Below are 22565 nucleotides of genomic sequence, written 5' to 3' on the forward strand. Positions count from 1 at the left end.
CAGCAGTAAACAGCCAGTTTTCCAGGGTAAGTGGTGGAGCCGGGAGAGAAAAACCTGTTCGCAACAGGAGTGGGAAACCTGCTTGTTTGTTTGTTTAATTGTATTGAACTAAAGTGATTTGGTTTGATTTGGAATAATTTGGAAAACTAATAAAAATAATTTGAAAGAAAAACCTCTCAGGCCTAGAAATCACGGGACAAACAGAAGTGGTGGGCGAGCCCTTAAAACTTGCATCAAATTCAGTGAAATTTCCCCTTACTCCTCAAGGTGTTCAGGGGTTCATCACTACCTTAACTGCAAATATGAGGGAATCCATAATGAGCAGAAATTCATTATTATTTTTGCTGCCTAATCTTAGAAGGGGCATGCTTATGATGATGAAGTGTCTGCCCTTCGCTACCGACCACCACACCTGGGGGCGCCTCATACCACACACGGCGCCTTCTCGCAGGACCGAAAGGGAGGCGCTCTGCTCGGCAAGAAGGTGGCCGGCCTCCCCCCTCAGCTGGGGCGGGCGGAGATTTGCAGGCTTGTCCTTCTACTCGGAGAGGGAGCGAAGAAAGCCGCCCGCCGACGACTCCCAAGTCAGGGGGGAGAGCGAGCGAGCGAGCGAGCGAGAGTTACCTCAGGCGGACAAGGATCCGGCCCCGGAGAGTCGCCGCCTAGCGCGGCCAAAGCTTTCTCCACCCGGCCCCCTGGGGCTGCGGACGCGGTTTCCGACGGGGCCTTTCTCTCTGAGGGACTCCTGCGCGGGAGGAGGAGAGGCCTAAGCGCCTCGCTTCTTCCTCCCAGGCAAAGCGAACGGGCTGCAAGTCGGAGATGAAGCTCTCGAATGCGGTGAGTCGGAGCCCCTCGCCCCGGGGGAGGGAGAAGGAAACGGAGGCCCGTCGCCTCAGTGACCGGCTGGGAAGGCGCTCGCTGCGGGTCGGGCAGCAAAAATGAAAATAAGAATAATAGTCCCGAAGACTCTCCTGTGGGTTTGGGGAGAGGAGGCAGGAGGGGAATCACATCTCTTAAGGCAGTTCCGACCCCGAAACTTGCATGCGCACGTCCACCACTCTCCGCATTTAAGGTTTGAATGTCGGAGGCTTACCACTTAAACGTTTTTTGTTTTTGTTTTTAAAAACCCCGGTTTATATATATGGGGTAAATTCTGCACTGGCTAGCAATGGGTATGGTGTAGGTTGATGGGCACAGGGTCACACTTGGACCGAGGAGGCCTGAAGTTTAATTCCGTGGAAAAGCAACTTATTTCTCATCAGTCTTATCTCACGAAGTTCCAGTTACAGATAGGTAGCCGTGTTGGTCTGCCATAGTCAAAACAAAATAAAAAAAATTCTTCCAGTAGCACCTTAAAGACCAACTAAGTTAGTTCTTGGTATGAGCTTTCGTGTGCATTGGTATCTGAAGAAGTGTGCATGCACCCGAAAGCTCATACCAAGAACTAGCTTAGTTGGTCTTTAAGGTGCTACTGGAAGAAATTTTTTTATTTTGTTTTATCTCACGAAGTTTAATTTGGGAATAAAGTCGTGGGTGCCTCCCAGCCGGATTCTTGAAAGAAGGACAAAATGCAAATGAAAAAAAGAGGATCTGGCTTTATTTTAAAATGGCTCTAATCTTGTTTTCTGTACTGATTCGGCAACATTTGCAGTATAATATTTTGCTGCTGCTCGCAGATGAGGTCACGCACAAGGAAATGGTACAGTGGAGAGGGAGAACCGAATGGACCCTCCAGATGTTGTAAACTGTGGCTCCCCCCATCCCTGGCTTTTGGGCATCCTGGCTCTGGCTGATGGGAGTCCAGCTGGGGTGCCACAGGCTTTCCACCCCTGATATCTAGGATTGCAACCTCAGCCTTGTGTTTCTCAGCCTCACTAATTATCATAGTAAAGGTAAAGGGACCCCTGACCATTAGATCCAGTCATGACCAACTCTGGGGTTGCGGCACTCATCTCGCTTTACTGGCCGAGGAAGCCCCCATACAGCTTCCAGGTCATGTGGCCAGCATGACTAAGCCGCTTCTGGCGAACCAGAGCAGCTCACGGAAACACCATTTACCTTCCTGCCGGGGCGGTACCTATTTATCTACTTGCACTTTGACGTGCTTTCAAACTGCTAGGTTGGCAGGAGCAGGACTGAGCAACGGGAGCTCACCCCGTTGCGGGGATTCGAACCGCTGACCTTCTGATCGGCAAGTCCTAGGCTCTGTGGTTTAACCCACAGCTCCACCCGGTCCTCTAATTATCGTAAGTGTTATGTAAACATGCTTGCTTGGGGGGTGTTTTTTTTAAAAGATTATTTACATACTGCTTTTTATCTAGTGAACCCAGGCCAGTTAAAAGACACACATAAAATAACTATTTTCCTCTGATTCAGTATTCACAATTGCTACTGCATATTAGAACTGTTTCTTCCATATACATATTTTGAAAGGACGGAAAAACATTCTTTTCTCGCCACTTTTAAACACTATGCCAAACACATTGGCACTGAAAAATGTTAAAGGGTGAGGTATTCTATGTGCCTTAAAAAGGTAAAGGTACCCCTGACCGTTAGGTCCAATCGCAGACGACTCCGGGGTTGCGGTGCTCATCTCGCTCCACAGGCCGAGGAGCCAGCATTTGTCTGCAGACAGCTTCCAGGTCATGTGGCCAGCATGACTAAATTCTAGTCTTGTTACAGTTTGTATATATCTTGTATTAAAATAGTATAGAAAAACATGCAGTTGTTATTAAGAATAATCTGCACTAAACTGCAAGAACATGTTAATTCCTGGAGCTGCAGATAAAGAATGACAACAGAAATAAGCTGTCACCGCCAGAGATTTTATATATTTATAACTGCATTTATAACCCACCTTTCCTCCAATGAGTTCAAGGTGCCTCTCTTGCTTTCAGTTTAACATCATAACAACCCTGTGAAGTAGGTTAGGCTGAATGTCCCAAGGTCACACAGTGGGCTTCATACCAGAGTAGGGATTTGAACTCTGGCCTCTCAGAGCAGAAAGGTATTGCCAGGTATTACTGCAGTTATTCTCATAACAATGAATGCTGTCGGGCTACTTCATAGTAATTGTCCGTCCTAGTTACTCTGGTGATGCCCCGTACATAAGATGGCACTCTTGCATGCCATCCTTTTTTATGCAGAATAATTATCACACCTTGATTTTGCGCTGTCTCACAATTACAGATTAGAATCCCTCCTTTTTACTCATAAGCCTAAATGAAAGTTGGGGATCATTATATCCTTTTACTGCTCTTTGATCAGTGTATGGCATTTTCTAAACCAGACGTGCAATTTATATATTAGAGAGTGACTTACTGAAAGGGGGAAAGTTCACTTTCTCCTAAATTGAGACCGAATGCTGGTGTGCATTGTGTGTAAGGAAGAAGTATTATGGATCCATCCTAGTTAATAAATTCCATATTTTCATTCTGACATATTTTTTCCTGTAAATTTATAATCATGGACATATGCTTCACTGGAGAGCCACTATTGCTGATTGTGTGAAGAGAAAAACTGGAAATAGGACTCTGTGAACCAGTCCTAGATGCTTCAGTGCCTGGCTTATGGTGTTGCCTTGTTCCATCATCTCTGAATCATTTCCTAGATAAGACAGAAGTAGAATCTAGTTCATTGTAGAGTTTACTTGGAGGACTTGGTTGAAAAGGTGTTAGGACCTGTCAGTCAGGGCATGAGTAGCCAATGTTGTACCTTCCAGATACTTTTGGATTCCACTCTAAAACCATAGCATAGCCAGTAGTCAGGAATTATGGGAGTTGTAGTCCAGCAGCCTCTGGAAGGCACCATGTTAGCAACTCCTGGTTTTTCCATGGTGCTGGCAGGGTGTTATGCAAAGACCTGAGAAAGTCAAAGATGGGCTAGCCACTGAAAGATGGGCAATAACATGTAGATGATAGTAGGATCTTCTGATGCACTGGTGAATATATGTGTGCAGAGAGCCTCTTTACATCTTCTGCTCCTAGGTGAGAGGGAAGTTGGAGCATTTCCGCATCACCTCTTATGTGCTCCTGAAGTGAAACTTCATTGGAAGAGACATGCAAGGATGTGTGGCTGCTGCTGTTGTGACAGTCCTCTTCAGTAGTCTCTGGAGTCAGAGACAATTGATGAAGTCCTGTTCTTATGGGGTGTGGTTTTCTAAGCAGAGGGTACAAGCAGAAATCTGTTTAGTTCCTCTCATCTTCTCTCTGTTTATGAAGCCAATAAGTAGTTTGGATCGGCTATCAAAACATGCTTCTTGTTCCTTTAAACTTAGTGAGAAATGATGGCAATTCTCTTTTAAATCAGTGTCTTGTGATACTTAAATTTACTAGATTCTGTGTCTTGTAATTCCCCTCCCAGATCCTTGGCCATGGAGGATATGACTCTGATTTTAGTGATGATGAAACAGCAGAGAAATCGGACCAGCAGAAAAATAGGTAATGCCTTTTACTAGTAGTATTATAAGGTCCTCCCTAGGAGTGTAAATGACAGACTCCTTCGTCTTCTTTCTCTCAAGCTTGACAGAGAGTGCTGTCTCCAATGAGGAGTGGGGGAGAGGAGAACTGCTGTGCTCATCTAGTGTCTCTGTGCCATCTCATTTCTTGCAGTTCTGTGCTTCATCTCTACAAGAACAGCACTGAGGCCTACTTGGTCCCTTAGTCTGATTTTCCCTCTGCCACATCTCAGCAGGATTAATCAAGCTACTGAATGAGAGATCAAAGCAGTCAAAGCCAGGTGGCAGCAGGCTATGAAAGAATAAGATACCTGCTGGAAGGGAATGGAGTGCTCTTGCTGCTTGATTATTATATCCTATTACTCGTTTTTGTGGCAACTAAGGGTGCAGTCCTATGCACACTTACCTGGGAGTAAATCCCTAAACATGCCTAAATAATTTATTTATGTGGATTATTTATTAATCTAATGGTTAGTTGCCTTTCCTGTGCTGAAGACAGCATTCAAAAACAACAACACCAAAACCAGCTGGGGCTGTCTGCTTAACTTCAGGAGAGTAGATCAAAGAATATAACTTCCTTGCCCCAGCCTTGGCTGAATGTCAGTTCTAGTGCAACATTTTCTGCACACTGGGCTGGCCTAACCGTAGATGACACCAGCGCATTGCATAGAGTGCCAGACTTCCTGTCTCAGCTGTATAAATGTCTTGGAGAAAGAACTAGAGCGTCCCTGTTTAGAAGACATGCATAAAGGCAGCTAAGCAACTCATTGGGTTGCATTCCAGGGATAGATCTTTCATCTCTACCAGCTGCTCAGAGCATCAGAAATGTTGTAAACATGTAGATGTAAAGAAGTAACAGACATTAAACTTGAAAATAAGAAAGTAGTTTCCTAGTTCACTCTTGTAATGTTTCTCAGATGTCAAGATAGGGATGCAATTTGATTTGCAGAGAAGAAACCTTAGTGAGCTTTTTTTGCATGGTAGTCCTTTAGGAGCGATTCCTATGGAGAACTAACACATAGTGCTAAATATCTAGAGATTTGCTAGATTTTAAACCCATATGAAAGCTACATGTTCCAATCTGTAAGCCCTTGCTCCTGATCCCAGATGTCTGAGTACTACTTATTGTTATTTAGGAATGTGGACTTTGGGGTTTTTCTCATGGGCCAACACAGCTTCCTTTACCCAATAAGTTAGAGATCAGTGCCTGGAAAATCCAGGGTCAAGTCTGACTCCTGAGGATGATCCATTGGCCTTCCAATTGCTAATCCAGAAGCAATAGAGGGGTGTAGAGGAAGCCCATGCTGTAGCAGTGGGAGTTGCTGGCCCTGCTCTATACCGTGGGGGGCGGGGGGGGGCGAATGAGTGGTGGTGTAGATCAACCTCCTACTTCCCATCCCTTCTCCAAGTGGTCCAACTAATTATTGACAGGGGGTAAGCTTTTCCTTTAACACTAAGTTGCTGCTCTGTTTATATGTATTTTCATCTAATAACCAATTCTGTGTGTTTCCCCTCCTGCATGATAAGGAATGAAGATGCATTACTCAAAAAGCCCTTCCAGAAAGAAAAACAGAGCAAGGTGGCCCACAGACAGGTGGCGACAGATGAATGGGACAGGTACTTTGCCATACTTATGGAATGTTTTCAGAACAGCATTAAGCACATGGCATGTAGACAACTAGAATAACATTGTTGTTTTTACCAGGGAAGAAGCAAGAAATCAAAGATTTCATTTCCTAGCATTGGATGCTGTATCCTTTAAATTTGTGTTGATGAAGAAACAGTTCGTCTTAATTTTGAGAAGAGGAAACTTCATGAAAGACACCTTTGTTTGAGAGGTTGCTTCCTTAGGTTTAGGGTATAGGATTTCATTTCTCATGATCTAAGAGAGGAATTTGCTGAACAAAGTTAAGTACCAGCCATTAAATTTGCCACAAATATAATCTTGTTATATGTAAGTTTTTCTAGGAAGCACTCTTGTGGCACTGTGTGGATCTCATTGCTACCACCTGCCAATCAGGGCCCTTGCCCATACCACCTGCTAGAACAATTTATTCCTTCTGAACTCCCAACAGAAACACCAACTTGACTTGACACAACCGGCCCACCCACACTCCTTCATATGATCTGGAGCAGAACTGACAATATGATGACCTGAGAGGGAGTCATTGAGTGAGACTGAGCTCTTTAGTGATACGTGTGCTGCTTTTCTTCTCCAGGAAGGTGACTGAAGGCTGTTGGAGAGAGGAAAAGAGGCAAATGGATTGCAACTCCTCCTAGTGAGCCTCAGTGCCCTTTTCTTATTGCAAGGAGAATTCAGCAGATGTAACTACTGCAGCAGGTTGAACAGTACCAGTTGCAGTCAGTAGGGCAGGTGGGGTAGCATCGCTCACCTGGCTTCTAAACAGGGAGCATCTCTGCCAGTTGCCAGGAGGAGAGCTCAGTGTGGGCACAGTGGTGGAGCCACTCTGACACCATTATGCCCACAACCACACTTTGCATTGGGGAACCTGGTGAGCAGTGCCACTACACCACCACAAGTGCTATTGAGTCTGACTTAGAGGCTTCCTCAATTGAGTAGAAGAACTAACTTGGACTCTCCTACTTCTGTTCTTGCTGTCTTTTAAGACAACAAACGTGTGGATGGAAGAGAGGTAAGACTCCAAAGCTGGATTCTAGTCAATAATATACAGGCAGTGACCAATCCGCTCCAGACACCTCTTCAATGAAATGCGGTGTTAATAGTTGAATAGTTTGTGTCTTTTGCTCGGTATGCATATTCCATTGTTTTGCTTTACCTCATTTTTTGGGGGTAGCATTCCTTGTCTGTCATGAATCCAGCTGATGGGTGGATTGCTTTCTCTATTTACATGGAGTGAGGTGTCCTTAGTTCAGCTTCATATATATTAGGCCTGTGTCAGTAATAGTGTACAAAGTTCAACTGTCTATGCCTTGTCTTGTAATATTTAGTGCTATATCCTAGAGGCAGAGCTCTCTGTCTATATTTGTATACGTGCTGTGTAAGTTAGAAGCTTGATAAATGATTTATGATAGCATGGCTGAAAGCCTGTTGCTTTATTGACAAAGGAAGCAACACTTCTAGACGTCTTTTATGTAACCAGTTCTGGAACAATTCTAAAATAACTAAATATTCTGCCCCCACCCCTGCAGTTACCTGCCTGTATGTATTGTGCTGTCCTTGGTTAAAAATAACCAGCACAGAAGAAGCCTGTGTAAAAAAAAATTATAAGACATTATATCGGGAATTACCATATTATGAGTATTTTCCTTGTTCAGTATTTTCATCAGAAATCTACATCATGTGGTCATAGTGCTAATTTTGGCAAATGCACTGTGGTTGACACTTGTATGAAATGGTCCAAATTGGAACCTTCCAGTGTAGATTTTATTTTGGAATGGTAAAATTTTGTCACTAGATTTGCCAATCTCCCCAACTTCTCTCTTGCAGAAATCTTTGTCTTGTTCCTTGAGTGGTCCTTCATATGCTGTATGAGCCATTTTCAATTTTGCTAGGTGTAGGCAGAGTTCTTTCAGCAAAGGAACGATAGCTTTCCAGTTATCTTATTTCTTATTTGGGAAGCAGGAAAATGCTGTCAGCAAATTCCTTAATTTTTGTCAGTATGCAAGACATAAGAAAATGGTCAATGACTATATTTTGTACTATGGTGGCAAGAAAGAAGATTTCAAACGTTCAGGGTGAGTACAAAATAATTACAGAAGTCTGTCTGCTTTCAGAAGTTACTAAGTCTGTAATCTTATGCATAAATAATAGAGAGCAAGTTAAAAGTGAAATCACTGAGGGCGTACTTTTGAGTAAATAGGAGTGGGCCGGGCAGAAGTAAACTCTGGATAATTCTGGAGTGCTTCACATGTTACAATTTACTTGCATCCATCCCATGTTGTTGTTTGTGTTGGGGAAAAGCAATACAATGATATAGTGCAGAGTGGGGGGGGGAATCCCATCCCACAGCCATGTAAGATGAAGGCAGAACATCTCATTTGGTCTTGAAGAGTCCAGTGAGCCCTGCACAGAAGAGTAGCGGGATGGACGGGTTCCATGTTTTCCCCAACTCAGTTGGGAGGCAGACTTAAGGCATTTTACAGCCAGCCAAACCTCCCTCCCTATTGGGTCAGGAGCAGAAGTTGCTTAAGTCTTTCCTGCCTCCATCTCCTCCTTGCTGAATTGCAAAGTGTTCCACCCTTTCAAATGCTGCATAAGGGCAGGGGCAAACATTGCTCGTTGTGTATTTTGTATGCATTATGTGCCACTTTGGACACAGATTTTTCTGGAAAAGTGAGCTATAAAATGAAACTGAATGTGTTAGAGATTCTGAAAGGAAATGCAACAAATGAAGAGAGGTGATCTTTTTTTTTTAAAAAAAACAAAACATTTGATAACTGATTGATATTGTTTTTAACAGAGAAAATGACAAGACTGACCTTGACATTATAAGAGAAAACCACAGATTCTTGTGGAGAGAGGAAGATGAAGCTGACATGAACTGGTAACTTGGGCTGGGATTGATCTCATTTATTTCTCTTTTGTATAAATATGTTAATTCATACATAGTCTTTTTATGTAAAATGGCTTGATAAACTTAAGGAGTCTAATTGTACACTTTTGTGGCTAATACACTCATGATGTGAGTGAGTGGGAATTATTGTTGTGCATTGCCAATTAAAAGCAATCTAGTGATTTGTTTTTAATGCTACAAAACAAGGCATCTTCAAAGCTGTTTCTCAGCTGTGTGTTAGGCTGCAATTCTATACACCAGATGTGCAGAACTTGTGGCTCTCTAGATGTTGTTGGGCTGTAGCTCCTCTCATTCTTTACCATTGGCTATCCCTTATCATGCTAGCCAGGACTGATGGGAGTTGTCCAACCGGCCCACCAATTCTCTACACCTCTACATTCACTATCCCCATTTAAACACAGGGTGGTTTCTGCATAAATGCATAGGATGTTAAAGTATTTAAAGAAAAGGTCATTGAATTGTGCTTTTTCTTTAATTTTCTGTGACAGCTGTACATTTATAAAACTACCTTGCTAGTATTCCTGCCTTTTTAATATAAGATAAAAAGATAGAAAAAAACTTCTATCTTTTGCCCACATTTGCGTTGTCTAACCAACTAACACATAATAATGTCTCCGTCTTTCAGGGAGAAGAGGCTCAGCAAGAAATACTACGATAAATTATTCAAGGAGTACTGCATAGCAGATCTGACTAAATACAAAGAGAACAAGGTACATGCTGGACAAATTTTGTAACTCGGGGGGGGGGGGCTGTCTATGTTCATCCAAGTGAATGTAATCTCTCTTAAGGCCATGTATGCTATTGCAGAGACTATAGGTAGAAACATAGCCAATATCTTAACACCTGTGGCCAATAATAGGAACTGTAGATAGAATGTCCTGGTTTGCAAACCAGGACATTATACAGGACAGTATATACACACAAGAATGTAGGTTCTCATGGAGGTGACTGTGGCTGTTTTATAGTATTAGAACTCATGGACATCCTATGAAGCTGAATGTTGCAAGATTCAGAACAAACAGAAGAAATTACGTACAGTGATACCTCGGGTTAAGAACTCAATTCGTTCTGGAGGTCCGTTCTTAACCTGAAACTGTTCTTAACCTGAGGTACCACTTTAGCTAATGGGGCCTCCTGCTGCCAGAGCACGATTTCTGTTCTCATCCTGAAGCAAAGTTCCTAACCCGAAGTACTATTTCTGGGTTAGAGGAGTCTGTAACCTGAAGCATCTGTAACCTGAGGTACCACTGTACTTCTTCACACAGTGCAGAGAGACACTATGGAATTCACTCTTACAAGCTGTAGTGATAGCCACCAATTTGGATGGCTTTAAAACAGGAATAGACAAATTCATGTGGAATATTGCTATCAGTGGCTACTACCCACAATGGCTCTTGCTGTAGGTTACACTTTTTACCTGCTTGCACCTTGCTGAAAATGCAGAGGCTGAGCAGGACTTTGGCACAGACAAAAGTAGACATAAGACTATTATTCATAACAGTGCTTTGTCTATTCCTTGTCATTTGATGATAAAAGGGAGTATAGCTAGGTGGCCAGTATGTTGGATCTAGATCAGCAAATTGGAAGTACCAACTTTTCTGTACAGTGTTATTTGCAGTCTGTCTTTCTTTTCAAAGCAGGGATTTTTGGAGAGGGAATGCCCTTGATTGAAAGTACACATCGTAGTCTTATTCATTACACAGCTTTTTAAATGGGGTATGGTGAGAGGGGATGGCAGGGCGAAGACCTCAGGAATGCATATATCCTGTATTACTTCCCCAGAGTGCTCTTTTCACCTCTCTGTCCCCTACCTGCACAGACAATTCATACCATCTATATTTGTTACTGTCTGTTTTGCCAGTTCTGGAGAGGCTTGCAGGTACAGATCTGACCTGGCTAGTCATACAAAGGAGCCTGGGGTTCCTGTAGGAGTTGGAGGCTCTCAGATAGGCCTTGATCCCAGCAGTCACCTTCACAGGTTTCCCCTGCTCCCAGGTAGTGTCATGCGTCTAGCTGGGTATTTCACTGGCACCCCTGAAGCTCATGATCATCTCATTACCTGCTCTGCTCCTGGGACCATGAACAAGTTGATGACCTCTGTGATAAGATATTTTGAAAAAGTTGGAATGGCCTTGTGTTTGGGTCAAGATTCAGGATGGACCGTGTCTTCTGAACAAATGAAAGGTTATCCTGCAACTTGCTGCAAGAGCTCCCATGTTTTTCATGTATCCTTTGAGGAGAAAATTTAAATGGTACAGAGGAAGTACGAAAAGTTGGATTAAACACTTTGAAGTGGAGGAAGAGCAACCTTTAGAGTGACACCAGAAGCAATTCCAGGCGAGGGTGGATCTTACCAGTTCATATTTTAATCATTCCTATTTCTTGCCTACTAGCAGTTATCAGAGTCTATGAAATCCATTCTTACCATTTTCTGTGGAACACGTAGCTCAATATCATAATAATTCAGTGATAATGAACTAGAAAAATATAATTGCAATACCTGAGGCATAAGAGAAATATCTCAGTTGCACTGGATGCACTGAATGTGTAAGTGCAAAATACTTACTGCATGTCTTTTATTCTTCTAACAGTTTGGATTTAGATGGAGACATGAGAAAGAGGTTGTGTCAGGAAAAGGCAAGTTGTTATTTTTTTTTTCTTATTGTGGTTTGAATTGTAACTTCTATGAGCAGAGTTCTGTTCAGAGAATGGAGCTTCCTGCTCCAGCCCCTGCCCCCAACTGTTGTTTGCCAGCTGATAAACCTTCTGTAACATTATGAGCCTTAGTGTGGAAGGGTGCAGCTAGGAGGGGATTCTCCCTTGGTCTTTATGCTCACATAGGGAACTTTGAGATCCAAGCCTTTTTGAATGAATGTTTTTACTTGTTCTCTCTTACTTATTACATTGTCACACAATGACTATTTTTTTCAAGATATACACGATAACATGAAATTAGCTTATATCGTTCTGTCATGGCAGTTACCATCTCTAGAGTGCTTTAATGATCTGGGTGAAGAATAGCTGAGAAACAAGCTTAATTTCATTTACAGTGGTACCTCAGGTTAAGTACTTAATTCGTTCCGGAGGTCTGTACTTAACCTGAAACTGTTCTTAACCTGAAGCACCACTTTAGCTAATGGGCCCTCTTGCTGCTGCCGCGCTGCTGGAGCACGATTTCTGTTCTCATCCTGAAGCAAAGTTCTTAACCTGAAGCACTATTTCTGGGTTAGCGGAGTCTGTCACCTGAAGCGTATGTAACCTGAGGAACCACTGTAGTATGTATTGTTTCAAGAAGCATTTGCTAATGCAACCATAGGTAGTAAAGTAGACAGGGCAAGAGGACTGTTGATACTAACATGAGTTTTTTTGTATGTCTCACTCCTTGACAGTCCATCCAATCTTTTCTCATGCCTGCCTATTGATGCAGGCTCTGGCTGGTAGAATTTCCCTTTCCTGCTGCAGCTCCCTGTGCCCCCACAACTAAGTTGGGCCATCCTCTGGAGCTGTGTAGGTGGTGGCATTGGGGCTGCAGGGGTGAGGAGAGATTGGTAGAAGCTGCGAATGCAATTTTCACCAGTGGGAGCTTCTGATGGCTTGGAACCATAGATACTTTGTAATTTATAGAAAGTTTGAAGATATAAATATATCTGATCAAGTTCCAATAAACGATGTATAGGAAGCACAGCTGTGCTATGGATAGCTTCTTGTGACAGTTTCTTCTTCTAGCAATGCAGTAGACCGCTAATATATATTCTGCATTTATTTATTGTTTCTCAATTATTATTTCTGAAACCATAGGCTGTCTTCACAAAGACAGCTGCAGTTACCAGCAGCTATTAGCATAGATCAATAATATAGTTCACCACTAAGGGGCGCAAGCATTCAGCAATTTTGTAAACATTTCTAGATGCAGTTGTGTAATCTGTTTTGCAGAACTTACTCTTGCAAAACATGTTTTGTATATTATTTTATTAGCATTCTCAAATCAAACATTCTGATTTTGCATACATCTTAGCAAGGCAATAGAAGCTGTTTAAAGCTTCTCCCAGCCCAGTATGTAAGAAAAACAAGCAGCAGTGACATTAATTTTAAAATGACATATTCTTTTGAATTCTGGTTTGGCTTCTTAGCTATCATTTAATGAAACAAGTTGTGTTTTCCTTCCATAACCAGGAGGTTCATATCAAACATTTTCATTGTACTTATTTTGATGCCAGATGTTCTTGGAGGAAACTGATTTTGTAGATCTATTTCAGTCAGGGTTGAGGTCTGCTTTTGGCACAGAAAGCTTTGGTCACCCTGTATGATGAACTCTCTTGGGAGAAAGACAGTTTTCCTTGACCTCAGTGGCTTTCAATACCATTGACCATGGTATCCTTCTAGCATGGCTGTCGAAGTTAGGGTGGGGGGGCACTCCTTTATGGTGATTCCCGTCCTACTTGGATGGTCATTTCCAGAGGGTGATGCTTGGGGAGGACCCATCTTCAGACCCGGGGAGCCTTCAGTGTGGGGTTACTTCAGGGTTCATTTTTATCCTCCATGCTGTTTAATATTTACATAAAGCTGCTGAGTGGGGCTATCTGGAGGTTTGGAGTATGTTGTGAGCAAAGAGCTGATGACACACAGCTCTCCTCCTCCTTTCTATCTGCAGGTGTGGCAGTGGATGTGCTGGACCACTGCCTTACATCAGTAATGGACTGGATGAGAGCCAACAAACTGAAGCTCAATCCAGATAAGACTGAGGTACTGTTAGTGGGAGGTTCCTAGATGGATGGGAGGTTGCCTGCTCTTGATGGGGTTACACTCCCTCTGAAGGAGCATGGGGCTGCTTCTGGATCCTTTGAGGCTCAGGTGGCCTCGGTGGTGCAGAGTGCCTTCTGTCAGCTACAGCTGGTGGTTCAGCTACGCCCCAGATAACTACTGTTGCCTATGCTCTGGTATCCTCTAGATTACTGCAGCACGTTATACGTAGGGCTGCCTCTGAAGATGGTTTGGAAACTCTGGCTGGTGCAGAATTCAGCACCCAGGTTGCTCACCAGGGCAAGGCAGTTGGAGCATATTACATCGATCTTGGCCCAGCTGCATTGGCTGCCAATTAGTTTCTGGGCCCAATTCAAAGTGATGTTTTTCACCTATAAATCCTTAAACAGCTCAGGACTGCAATGCTTTAAGGACCACCTCTCCCCATATGAACTGTCCCAGACCCTGCAATCGTCATCCAAGGCCCTTATTCATGTGCCTCCTCCATGAGAGGTCTGGAGGGCAGCAACACAAGAAAGGGCCTTTTCTGTGGTGGCTGCCTGTTTGTGCAATGCTCACCCTAGGGAGGCTCGCCTGGCGCCTTCATTACTTATATTTAGGCACCAGGTGAAAACATTTCTCTATAACCAGGCCTTTGGCTGAGTAAACATTATATGGCCTTTTAAATGTGTTTGTGGGAGGGGAGTTATTGTTTCGTTTTTGTTTTACTATGTAATTTGTTTTTGCATTTTGCATTTTTATGTTGTGAAACACCCTATGATCTTCAGATGAAGGGTGGCATACAGATTTAATAAATAAATAGTTATACCAACCACAAGCAGGAAATATTGTGCCAAACCACTAGGATGTAGATGGAGCCCAATGACTCCAGCAAGTGAGTTAAGAGATACAGTACGGCTGAGGGTGAAGCATCCAGAGATATGTGCCAATCAGCTGTCAGAGAAGATTCCTCCATACCACTAAACAAAGTGATCAGCTTAACCCTTAAGTGACTTAAATCCCCTCTTCCAAGGTTCCCCAACAGCTGTTTTGTGCCACAGCAGCTCAAGCCTTTGGGGGTCCATAAATATATTTTGATTCCTCCCCTCTTAGATTAAGAGCTCTGTTGTGTCTAAAAATCAGCCTATTAATCAGGCACATCCTTTGTCTCCCTTGTGCATATGACTTGAAGCTACAATCCCAACCCATCACCATCAGCCAGAGTTTTAATGCTGGCATCAGATTGCTGTAGGTGTAAATTAAAACAAAATACACCAGTATTGATTAAACAAACAAACAAACAAACCCTGATGCTTCCCGTTTGTGTGTTTTGTATAAATATTCAAATGTTCTTTTATCCAGGGTTGACTGTGTGTCTCTTAATTCATTTGGAGAAGTAAATGAGCAGCAGCATTCTGTGCTCTTTGGTTCCTGCTTTAGCATTACGGTTGGTTTTGCACAGCAGAAGTGAAGTATCTGAGGACACTGTCAATCCATTGGTTAGCAGCTTAGGCAGAACATTCTGAGGTTAATCTTTCAAAAACAGTTCTGGAGGTGAGCCTATTAATACAGATAGTTACCACTCGCTAGGCATGGGGATGTCTCATTTTCCGAGAGGCTGTATGTCTCTGGTACTACACACGGGGTTAGAAACGCAACAGAGCCAGTGAAATCAAACGAGATGTTGGGCTTTCATTCGTGGGACATGCTGAAACAAGGCTGCCACATGCTGTGCCCGTTTCGTTACTGAAGTACAGCATCCTAAGAAAGACGTGCACAGTACAGAGTCCAGCTATTCATCCCTATCAGGGGTTTTAAATGGTTTGTTCTGAATTGCAGCACATCCTTCACTCCAACACAACACTCCCCTCCATTGGAGGTTTTTAAGCAGAGGTTGTCTTAATGACCAGCTGTCATGGATGCCTTAGCTGAGATTCTGCTAGGTGACCCTTGGCGTGTGCCTTTCAACTCTGCAATTCTATGATTCTGTGGCGACCTGCTTTTGGAAAACTCGGGGAAGTTTCAACAGGTTAAAACGTGGCATAAAGTGAGGTTGGGGAGGTGGGGAGAATTAACAAAAATAATTTAAAATGCACAAAGGAATCACCCGGATCAGGGACATCAGTGCCAGTACCTAGGGGAGGCCTGGGATGAGTTGGCACACTGCTGTTACTCCTGTGGTGCCGAGAAGGGCATGTGGGTCTGCGAGGGGCTTACTCTCAAGGAAAAGCCCTTGCAAAACCTCCCCACCCTGCTGGGTGAGAGGCAAAGCATTCTGCACAGCTGGGCCACCCACCCCCCTTCACTCCTAGGGGCGGGGGAGACCAGCGGCAAAGCTGGACAGCAGAATGTGGTTCCACCATGGCCCCAACAAAGCCTCCCTTGCCTGGGGTGCTTCTCTGGTGGCAGTGGGGTGGGCTGGGTGACTGTGGGAACACCTCTTTTGTTTCCACCCCCTGGGGTGGCTGCTTCACCCCGCCTCATCAGTGGGCTGGCTCTTCCCGTATCCATCCCAGTAATAAGCGGCAGGAAGAAGCAAGAGTGGAAGCTCTCCCAGAAGGGGGTTTAGGGCAACACAATTGGTTCAGTTGCACTGGGCATGGAACCTCGGGGCCGCTGCAACCATGGTTTAGAATGCAGGGTGAAAAACAGGGGGTGTTGCACAGGGCGCCACTGAAATTTGAGACCCCACCGTCCACCACTGCTCCACCTACCACCACATCTGAAGCCACACTGGCCTGAGCAGAAGGTGGGAGGGCAGGTTCCTTTTATTTTTGTTATTCTTCCCCTGGGGTTAGGCCCCCTGGGGATCCAACTCCCCATGCTCTATAATGTTCCAGTTTGGGGTTTGTCACTGGTGGGAACTTGACTCCTTTCTAGGCATAGCAAGGGCTTCTGTCATGGGGCAACCCCCTCCCCCCACATGGCAGAGTTCCTTTCTGACCCCTTCCAGCCATTGAAATAGGCATGCTGGTTTAGGATTGTGCACTAATGGAATGATTTCAATATATTACTCATATTTCTCAATGTCTTAGATTTTGGACCATAGAAATGTATGGGTATGGCATCCCAGGACCATCAAATGATCATGAAGAACCAAGGAAACAGTGTTATTGCAATTGCTTGATCTTGCAATATATTATTTTTCTTCCCTTGCCTATGCAAAGTGCTGGAGACTGCAGCTGATTTAGACTAACCTTATCTTCATTGTAAATACCGCATGATTTTATAATAATAATAACATTTCCCCAGCCACTCTGGGAGGCTCACAGCATATATCAAAACATATTGAAACCTTAAACATTAGAAACTTCCCGATACAGGACTGCCTTCAGATGTCTTCTAAAAGTCAGATAGTTGTTTATTTCCTTGACATCTGAAGGGAGAGTGTTCCACAGGGAGGGTGCCACTACTGAGAAGGCCCTCTTGTTAAACAAACCTAGTAGTAGTATCCTTAACAGTTAACTTAATTGTTAGGAACTTACCTGGGGAGAGATAAATTTAGTGCTCTTTTCTCTTTTGCCTGCTTTCTAGGTCAGTTTTCCTGTGGAAGTAAGCACTGTGATGAGAAAGAAGGCTTGAAGAGTTGGGAGGTGAATTTTGGTTACGTTGAGCATGGCGAAAAGAAAAACGCACTTGTTAAATTAAGTGAGTTCTAATAGTGAGCTTTGATTTTTATTTTTATTTAATAATACACTGCTTAATTTTATGAAAACCTCAAAGTGGTTTAGAAGGCTAATTATAAATGGATCTGGCCAGCTGAATTATTACTGTTTATGTTCACTCGGGGTAGAAAATTACATTAGGACTTTTATAAACCCACATTACAGGATTTTTTTAAAGTACAGAGTTCATAAAAGGGGAGTGCAGTCTGGATCCATTCCAAACCAGCTGATTTCTGTAGAATGCCCCTTCCGACCTTCAGGAGGAGGGGGGGTTGTGGGATCACGACCCCGCCCACACTCTGCGAGGCTGGCGTCAGCCTCGCAGGAGACAGGGATTCACCCAATTAGCATACCCTGTGGCGCCAGCCAATTGGCTGGCGGCAGGGGCGGGCCTTCCTAGGGCCACTTAAGGTCAGGGCAGCCCCTGGCTCACCCCCTTTGTTTGGCTTTGCTGAAAACCACCTTCTGCGGCAAAAGAGGAGGTGAGCAGGGAGCAAATGAGCCCATCCCTTTGCTCAGGCTCATCCCTCTAGTGGTTAAATTATATCTTAGTGTTGTGTTCAAAGGCCACCAAAGATTTCTTTGGTTGAACAACAGGGTAGTCCAACACATATCTTCTCAAAAGTAAGTCCCATTGAGTTCAGTTATGCTTACCCCCAAGAAACTGGGTATAGGATTGTAGCCCCCCAAGGGCAGAATTCAGCGTAGCACTAAGTGGGGCATGCACACAAGGAACAAGGTCTTGTCTTTCTATGAGACTTTCCCACTCTCTCCTCCCCCTGTGTGACTCCCTTGTGTGCCCTAAACCTGACCAGGGGGTCCCAGCAACTCTCCAGAGGACATTTGGGCAGTGCCAATGGGAGGAGAGTGAGGAAATTCCTTCTGTGCGAGCAGACCTCATTCCACACACACACACACACACACACACACACACACCAACTTAGTTGAAAACCACCCCGACGGTTTTAGCGTGCAGCACGTGTGACATGCTAGACATGGCAATGTTACAAAAAGTGAAAGCAGACTTTATGGGGATAATTGATGTTAGATGTAAATTTATGGGGATATTTTAATTCCTCTACATTTAATTCTTCTTTTTTCCCCTCTTTTTAAAGGGCTTTGTCCCGAATGCTCTTACAAATTAAACTTTCACCACAGGTAACGAAAGTACAGTCTTTGTATATATGTTTGGGTATACTGTGTTGTATGCACAATGCTATGTCGGCGGGGTTATGTTTCCTCTCCTCCCCTTGGTGTATTTGCAACATTGCAGGGGATCGGACTTGATGACCTTTGGGGTCACGCCCAATTTTACAATTCTATGATTCCATGATCTGCTCCAGTGAGTTCCTCAACAGATGTTTGCCACAACCTGAAATTATCTTCCTCTCCCAAGCAATTGTTTCCAGCTTTTCCAAAACTGAAATCCCAGCTGTTGGATTGGGGAGCAGAGCCATGAAACACCTCTTTGCTTGTCCAGTTAGCAATATACACATACGGAAGTCTGCTTGTGTATGCATAAAGTCCCCTCAAGGGATTGGGGAAACGTGTATGCATGTTTATTGACACCACTTTTACTTTCCTGGTTCAAGAACTGATTGATAGCATCACACAGTTCTGGGGTTAAGCTTTGATTCAGGTTACACTCTGCACCTTTATGTTCAACTAAGATGTGGTCCTTTTTTGGAAGCAGCTGAGTTGGCTCAAACCTTTTCTCTTTTATTAGGGCATATAGGAAACATCTTTTCTTAAACAAAAAGCATCCATACTATGTTCAAATTGATCAGTTTAAAAACATCAAATTTACTGATTTTTTCAGGGTTGGCTGTTCAGGAATTATAAAGAGTCCTTCCCCACCCACTATATATTTCTGTAATATTTTTGTTGCTGGATAAACACATTGATAGAACTTTTAACATCCACTCCCTTTTATAAAGGAGGAAGGAAGTCAAACCAACGAAAAAGCGAGCAAGCACAGAACAAAGCTCCAAAGCTTCAAAGAAAACAAGATTATCTTCACCTCACAGACACAAGCCAAAGAAAAGAAAGAGCCATAAAGGTAAAAGAAACCTTTATGCTTAAAGCGAGGTTGTTTTAAAATGTTAACATTCATAGTTGAATTTGACTCTACATGTACATTTCGTGTTTTGGAAAACTGCTAGCCGATTCGACTCAGGAGGATTTGTGTGCCTGTGGGATTGCAGATCACATCCGGTTGTGAGAGGGAAGGACAAACATGGGAGGAAGAGGGGAGATGGGGAAAACGCCTGGTCTATTTCCTACAGGTGGGAAGGTTTCCCAAGTACGTTTGAAAGCAAATCTCTCTGTCCTGGGGTGCTTCTACTCTGACATTTCAAGCCAAACCTTGGTTTCAGGTGCTAAATTAAGATTATCCGTGTTTCATGTGGTTTGCAAATTACAGTTGAGGGTAGAAGGAGAATTTGTGCACAGGAGGCCTGGTGGAGGAAGCAGCCTGTTGTCTGATGAACTAGCCTTTATGTCATCCTAGGTCACTGTTTATGTTGGACATTTAGCAACATTTCATGGTAAACTCATTTACTGAAAACTGACATTTAGGTATTAACCAAAAGTATTTGTTATATATTTGAGGCTTACAAGTTAAAAACCATAATTATTATTTTTTAGCATTTCTCTCTGGCCTTATCAAATGCCAGGAATTGCTAAGTAGATGTTGAGTTTCTAACATTATATTTGTACATGTATTTGAATAACTAGACATGTAACTAACATAATTCTAAAAATGTCTGTTTTCAGATCAGTCATTCTTAGAAGAATCAGACGATTCTGACAAAGGTAACTAAATTGCAGGTGACATCTTGATTTTTGGCTTAAAGGAGTGGTGGGCCCATCACCACAGCCACATTCCTGCTGAGCGTGTCAGTCAAAGTGGAGGAGAGGCAGGCAGGTCCTTGGGCCAGCCTGGAGCCCGGCCTCCTAAATGCATGTGACCCAGATAGACACATGTTGCCCTTTCTGTAAAATGCCGGCAAGAAGCTCATGTTACCAGGAGATTTTCTACCCCAAGTAAGCATTAAGTTCTGTGCTCCAACTTTTTTTTTTTTTTAAGAAGTACTTAGGTGCTGCCAGATGCACAAAGATGTGGATTGGGGGCTGCATTTTGAATACACATTCAAATATCCATTCCACTGAACGCAATGCAGAGTTGATAGGTGGCAAGAAAGTACATTCTGATGCTCATGTGGAAGTGCAGAAAATTACAGTTTGTAAACAGCCGATAGGCAGTTGGGACCCAAAGCACATTGGCTATTTAGTTGCATTGCATCTTTTGCCTTGTTTAAAAAAGATACTTTGTTTGGGATTAGGAAAAGAGGTGATAAACATAAGTCATTTAAACCTGCAACAATATTTGTTTCTCTTATGCCTTCATGCAGTTGGGCTGTAGCCCACAAAATCCCATGCCAAAATTACCTGTTTAGGAAGAAAAGCACACCATGATTACAAAGGGATGGATTTTAAAGAGGAAAGGCTTGGTCAGTCTTATTCACAATGTTGATATTGGAATATAAGCTAGCTAAATATAGTTGCAGCGTATCCATAAGCTTGCTGTTCCCAATTCTTCTCCTGTTTTAGTATTTACAAAAAATAGATTGAGAATGTTACCTTCATTGGATTGTGAATGAGACTTGTTAATAAAGAAAATGCTTTCAGATTGTTGTTGTTGCTATATTCACACCCCACCCATCTGGCTGGGTTTCCCCAGCCACTTTGGGCATCTTACAAAGATAGTTTAAAATGTGACATTCCTAAAATCATTTTAAATACTACTAAATCACTCTTTCATTCACAGATTCTGTCAATAATGACGAGCAAGATGGTCCCTCAGATGCTGATTTTTGGAAGGGTCCACCACAAGAAACTGAAGAGAAAACCCGGTCAGTTTTTTGACGAGTAGCTGTTTGTTTTAAAACGATGGTGCTTATTTAAAATAAATATAATTACGTTGTTTTTCCTCAAATTGGTAACAATTACAGTTAACCTTTATGGGCAGATATCCTCCTTCAGTAAACGAAACAGAGAAGAGAACTCCTCTCTGTAAATTGCAGACTTATTTGGAAACTTAGTAAAATAAAATTTGCTCTGCCTCTAAAAGAGGGAAAGTGGTGGGCATATAGCGTAGTCAAAAATCTGTCAGCCAGGGCCAATCATACAACAGGGTGAAGACAGACAGCACCAGCCTTAGAAGGAAGGTAACAATTGGTGTCTGGGAGGTTCAGGAAGACATTTTAAATGTGGGCGAGGATGCAGTTTGGGCCTCACTGCAGGCAGCACCATCCTTTGGAAGCATTCCCCTTAGATTTCAATCTTCCCGTAGGTTTCTCAGTTTTGTTTCAGCCATTTCACACATTTGAATGATCTAACAACCCTGGCATTACTGTTTGCGCATGTGTTATCTATTTGCAAGATTGGTACAGCACCTCTGCCATGCCACCATAAGTTGTAAGCATTATTGTAAGCATATGTTTCCTTAACAATATGCCCCAATAGTGCAACATTTTTGTCAGCGCAGACCCTGCCAGCACACCTAAAAAGGTGTACCACACCTTGGACTGAAAAATGTCTTTGTGAGTAAATGAAAATGACTGCATGCATGTCCCCCCCCCCAGTGCTTCTTAATACCATTTGCTATTGTTTTACAGGGAAGAAGAATTTGATGAGTATTTTCAAGACTTATTTCTCTGAAATGTAATGTGGAAATCTGGAACTTCGTGAATCATCAAAATCCGTAAATAAACATCAAGCTTCCAATTTCATATCTGACTTTTCTTTAAATATGGTTTTAATTGCATAAGAATTATCTAGCACAACTTTTCTTCACAGGCTCACTTAGATATCTGGCATAAGATTGTGTGTGTTTTTTGCAGTAGTTTAACCTAAGAGATTATTTCCATGTGATATACTACATTCAAAAACTATGATAAGATTCAGCATTCTATGATGAACAGGTTAGATTCACAGCAGCTGATTAATGTTCACTTCAAAAAAACAACAACACCAAATGAATTTGCAGAGGCAATTTTGGGGCCTTTTATTGCTTTGTAGTTCTGCATTCCTCAGAACTTACCCAGCATCACTGATAACCTTCCTCTTCTTCCTCAGCGTTTCTGT

General features: G+C 43.0%; 1 protein-coding gene across 1 annotated transcript; it reads left to right on the forward strand.

Annotated features, from left to right (window-relative positions):
* Positions 1–681: 681 nt before the first annotated feature.
* LOC307216303 (protein FRA10AC1 homolog) lies at positions 682–22210 on the forward strand. The gene is made up of 14 exons (XM_079976476.1): positions 682–837; positions 4363–4439; positions 5984–6073; positions 6162–6207; positions 8097–8173; positions 8899–8982; positions 9638–9722; positions 11604–11649; positions 17287–17400; positions 18533–18575; positions 19355–19476; positions 20193–20231; positions 21247–21331; positions 22097–22210. Exons 1-14 carry the CDS (start codon positions 820–822, stop codon positions 22137–22139), a joined length of 969 nt encoding a protein of 322 aa, XP_079832602.1. The 5' UTR covers positions 682–819; the 3' UTR covers positions 22140–22210.
* The last annotated feature ends 355 nt before the right edge of the window (positions 22211–22565 follow it).

The sequence above is a fragment of the Podarcis cretensis genome (genome assembly GCF_951804945.1).
Source record: "Podarcis cretensis genome assembly, chromosome: 5".
NCBI lineage: Eukaryota > Metazoa > Chordata > Lepidosauria > Squamata > Lacertidae > Podarcis > Podarcis cretensis.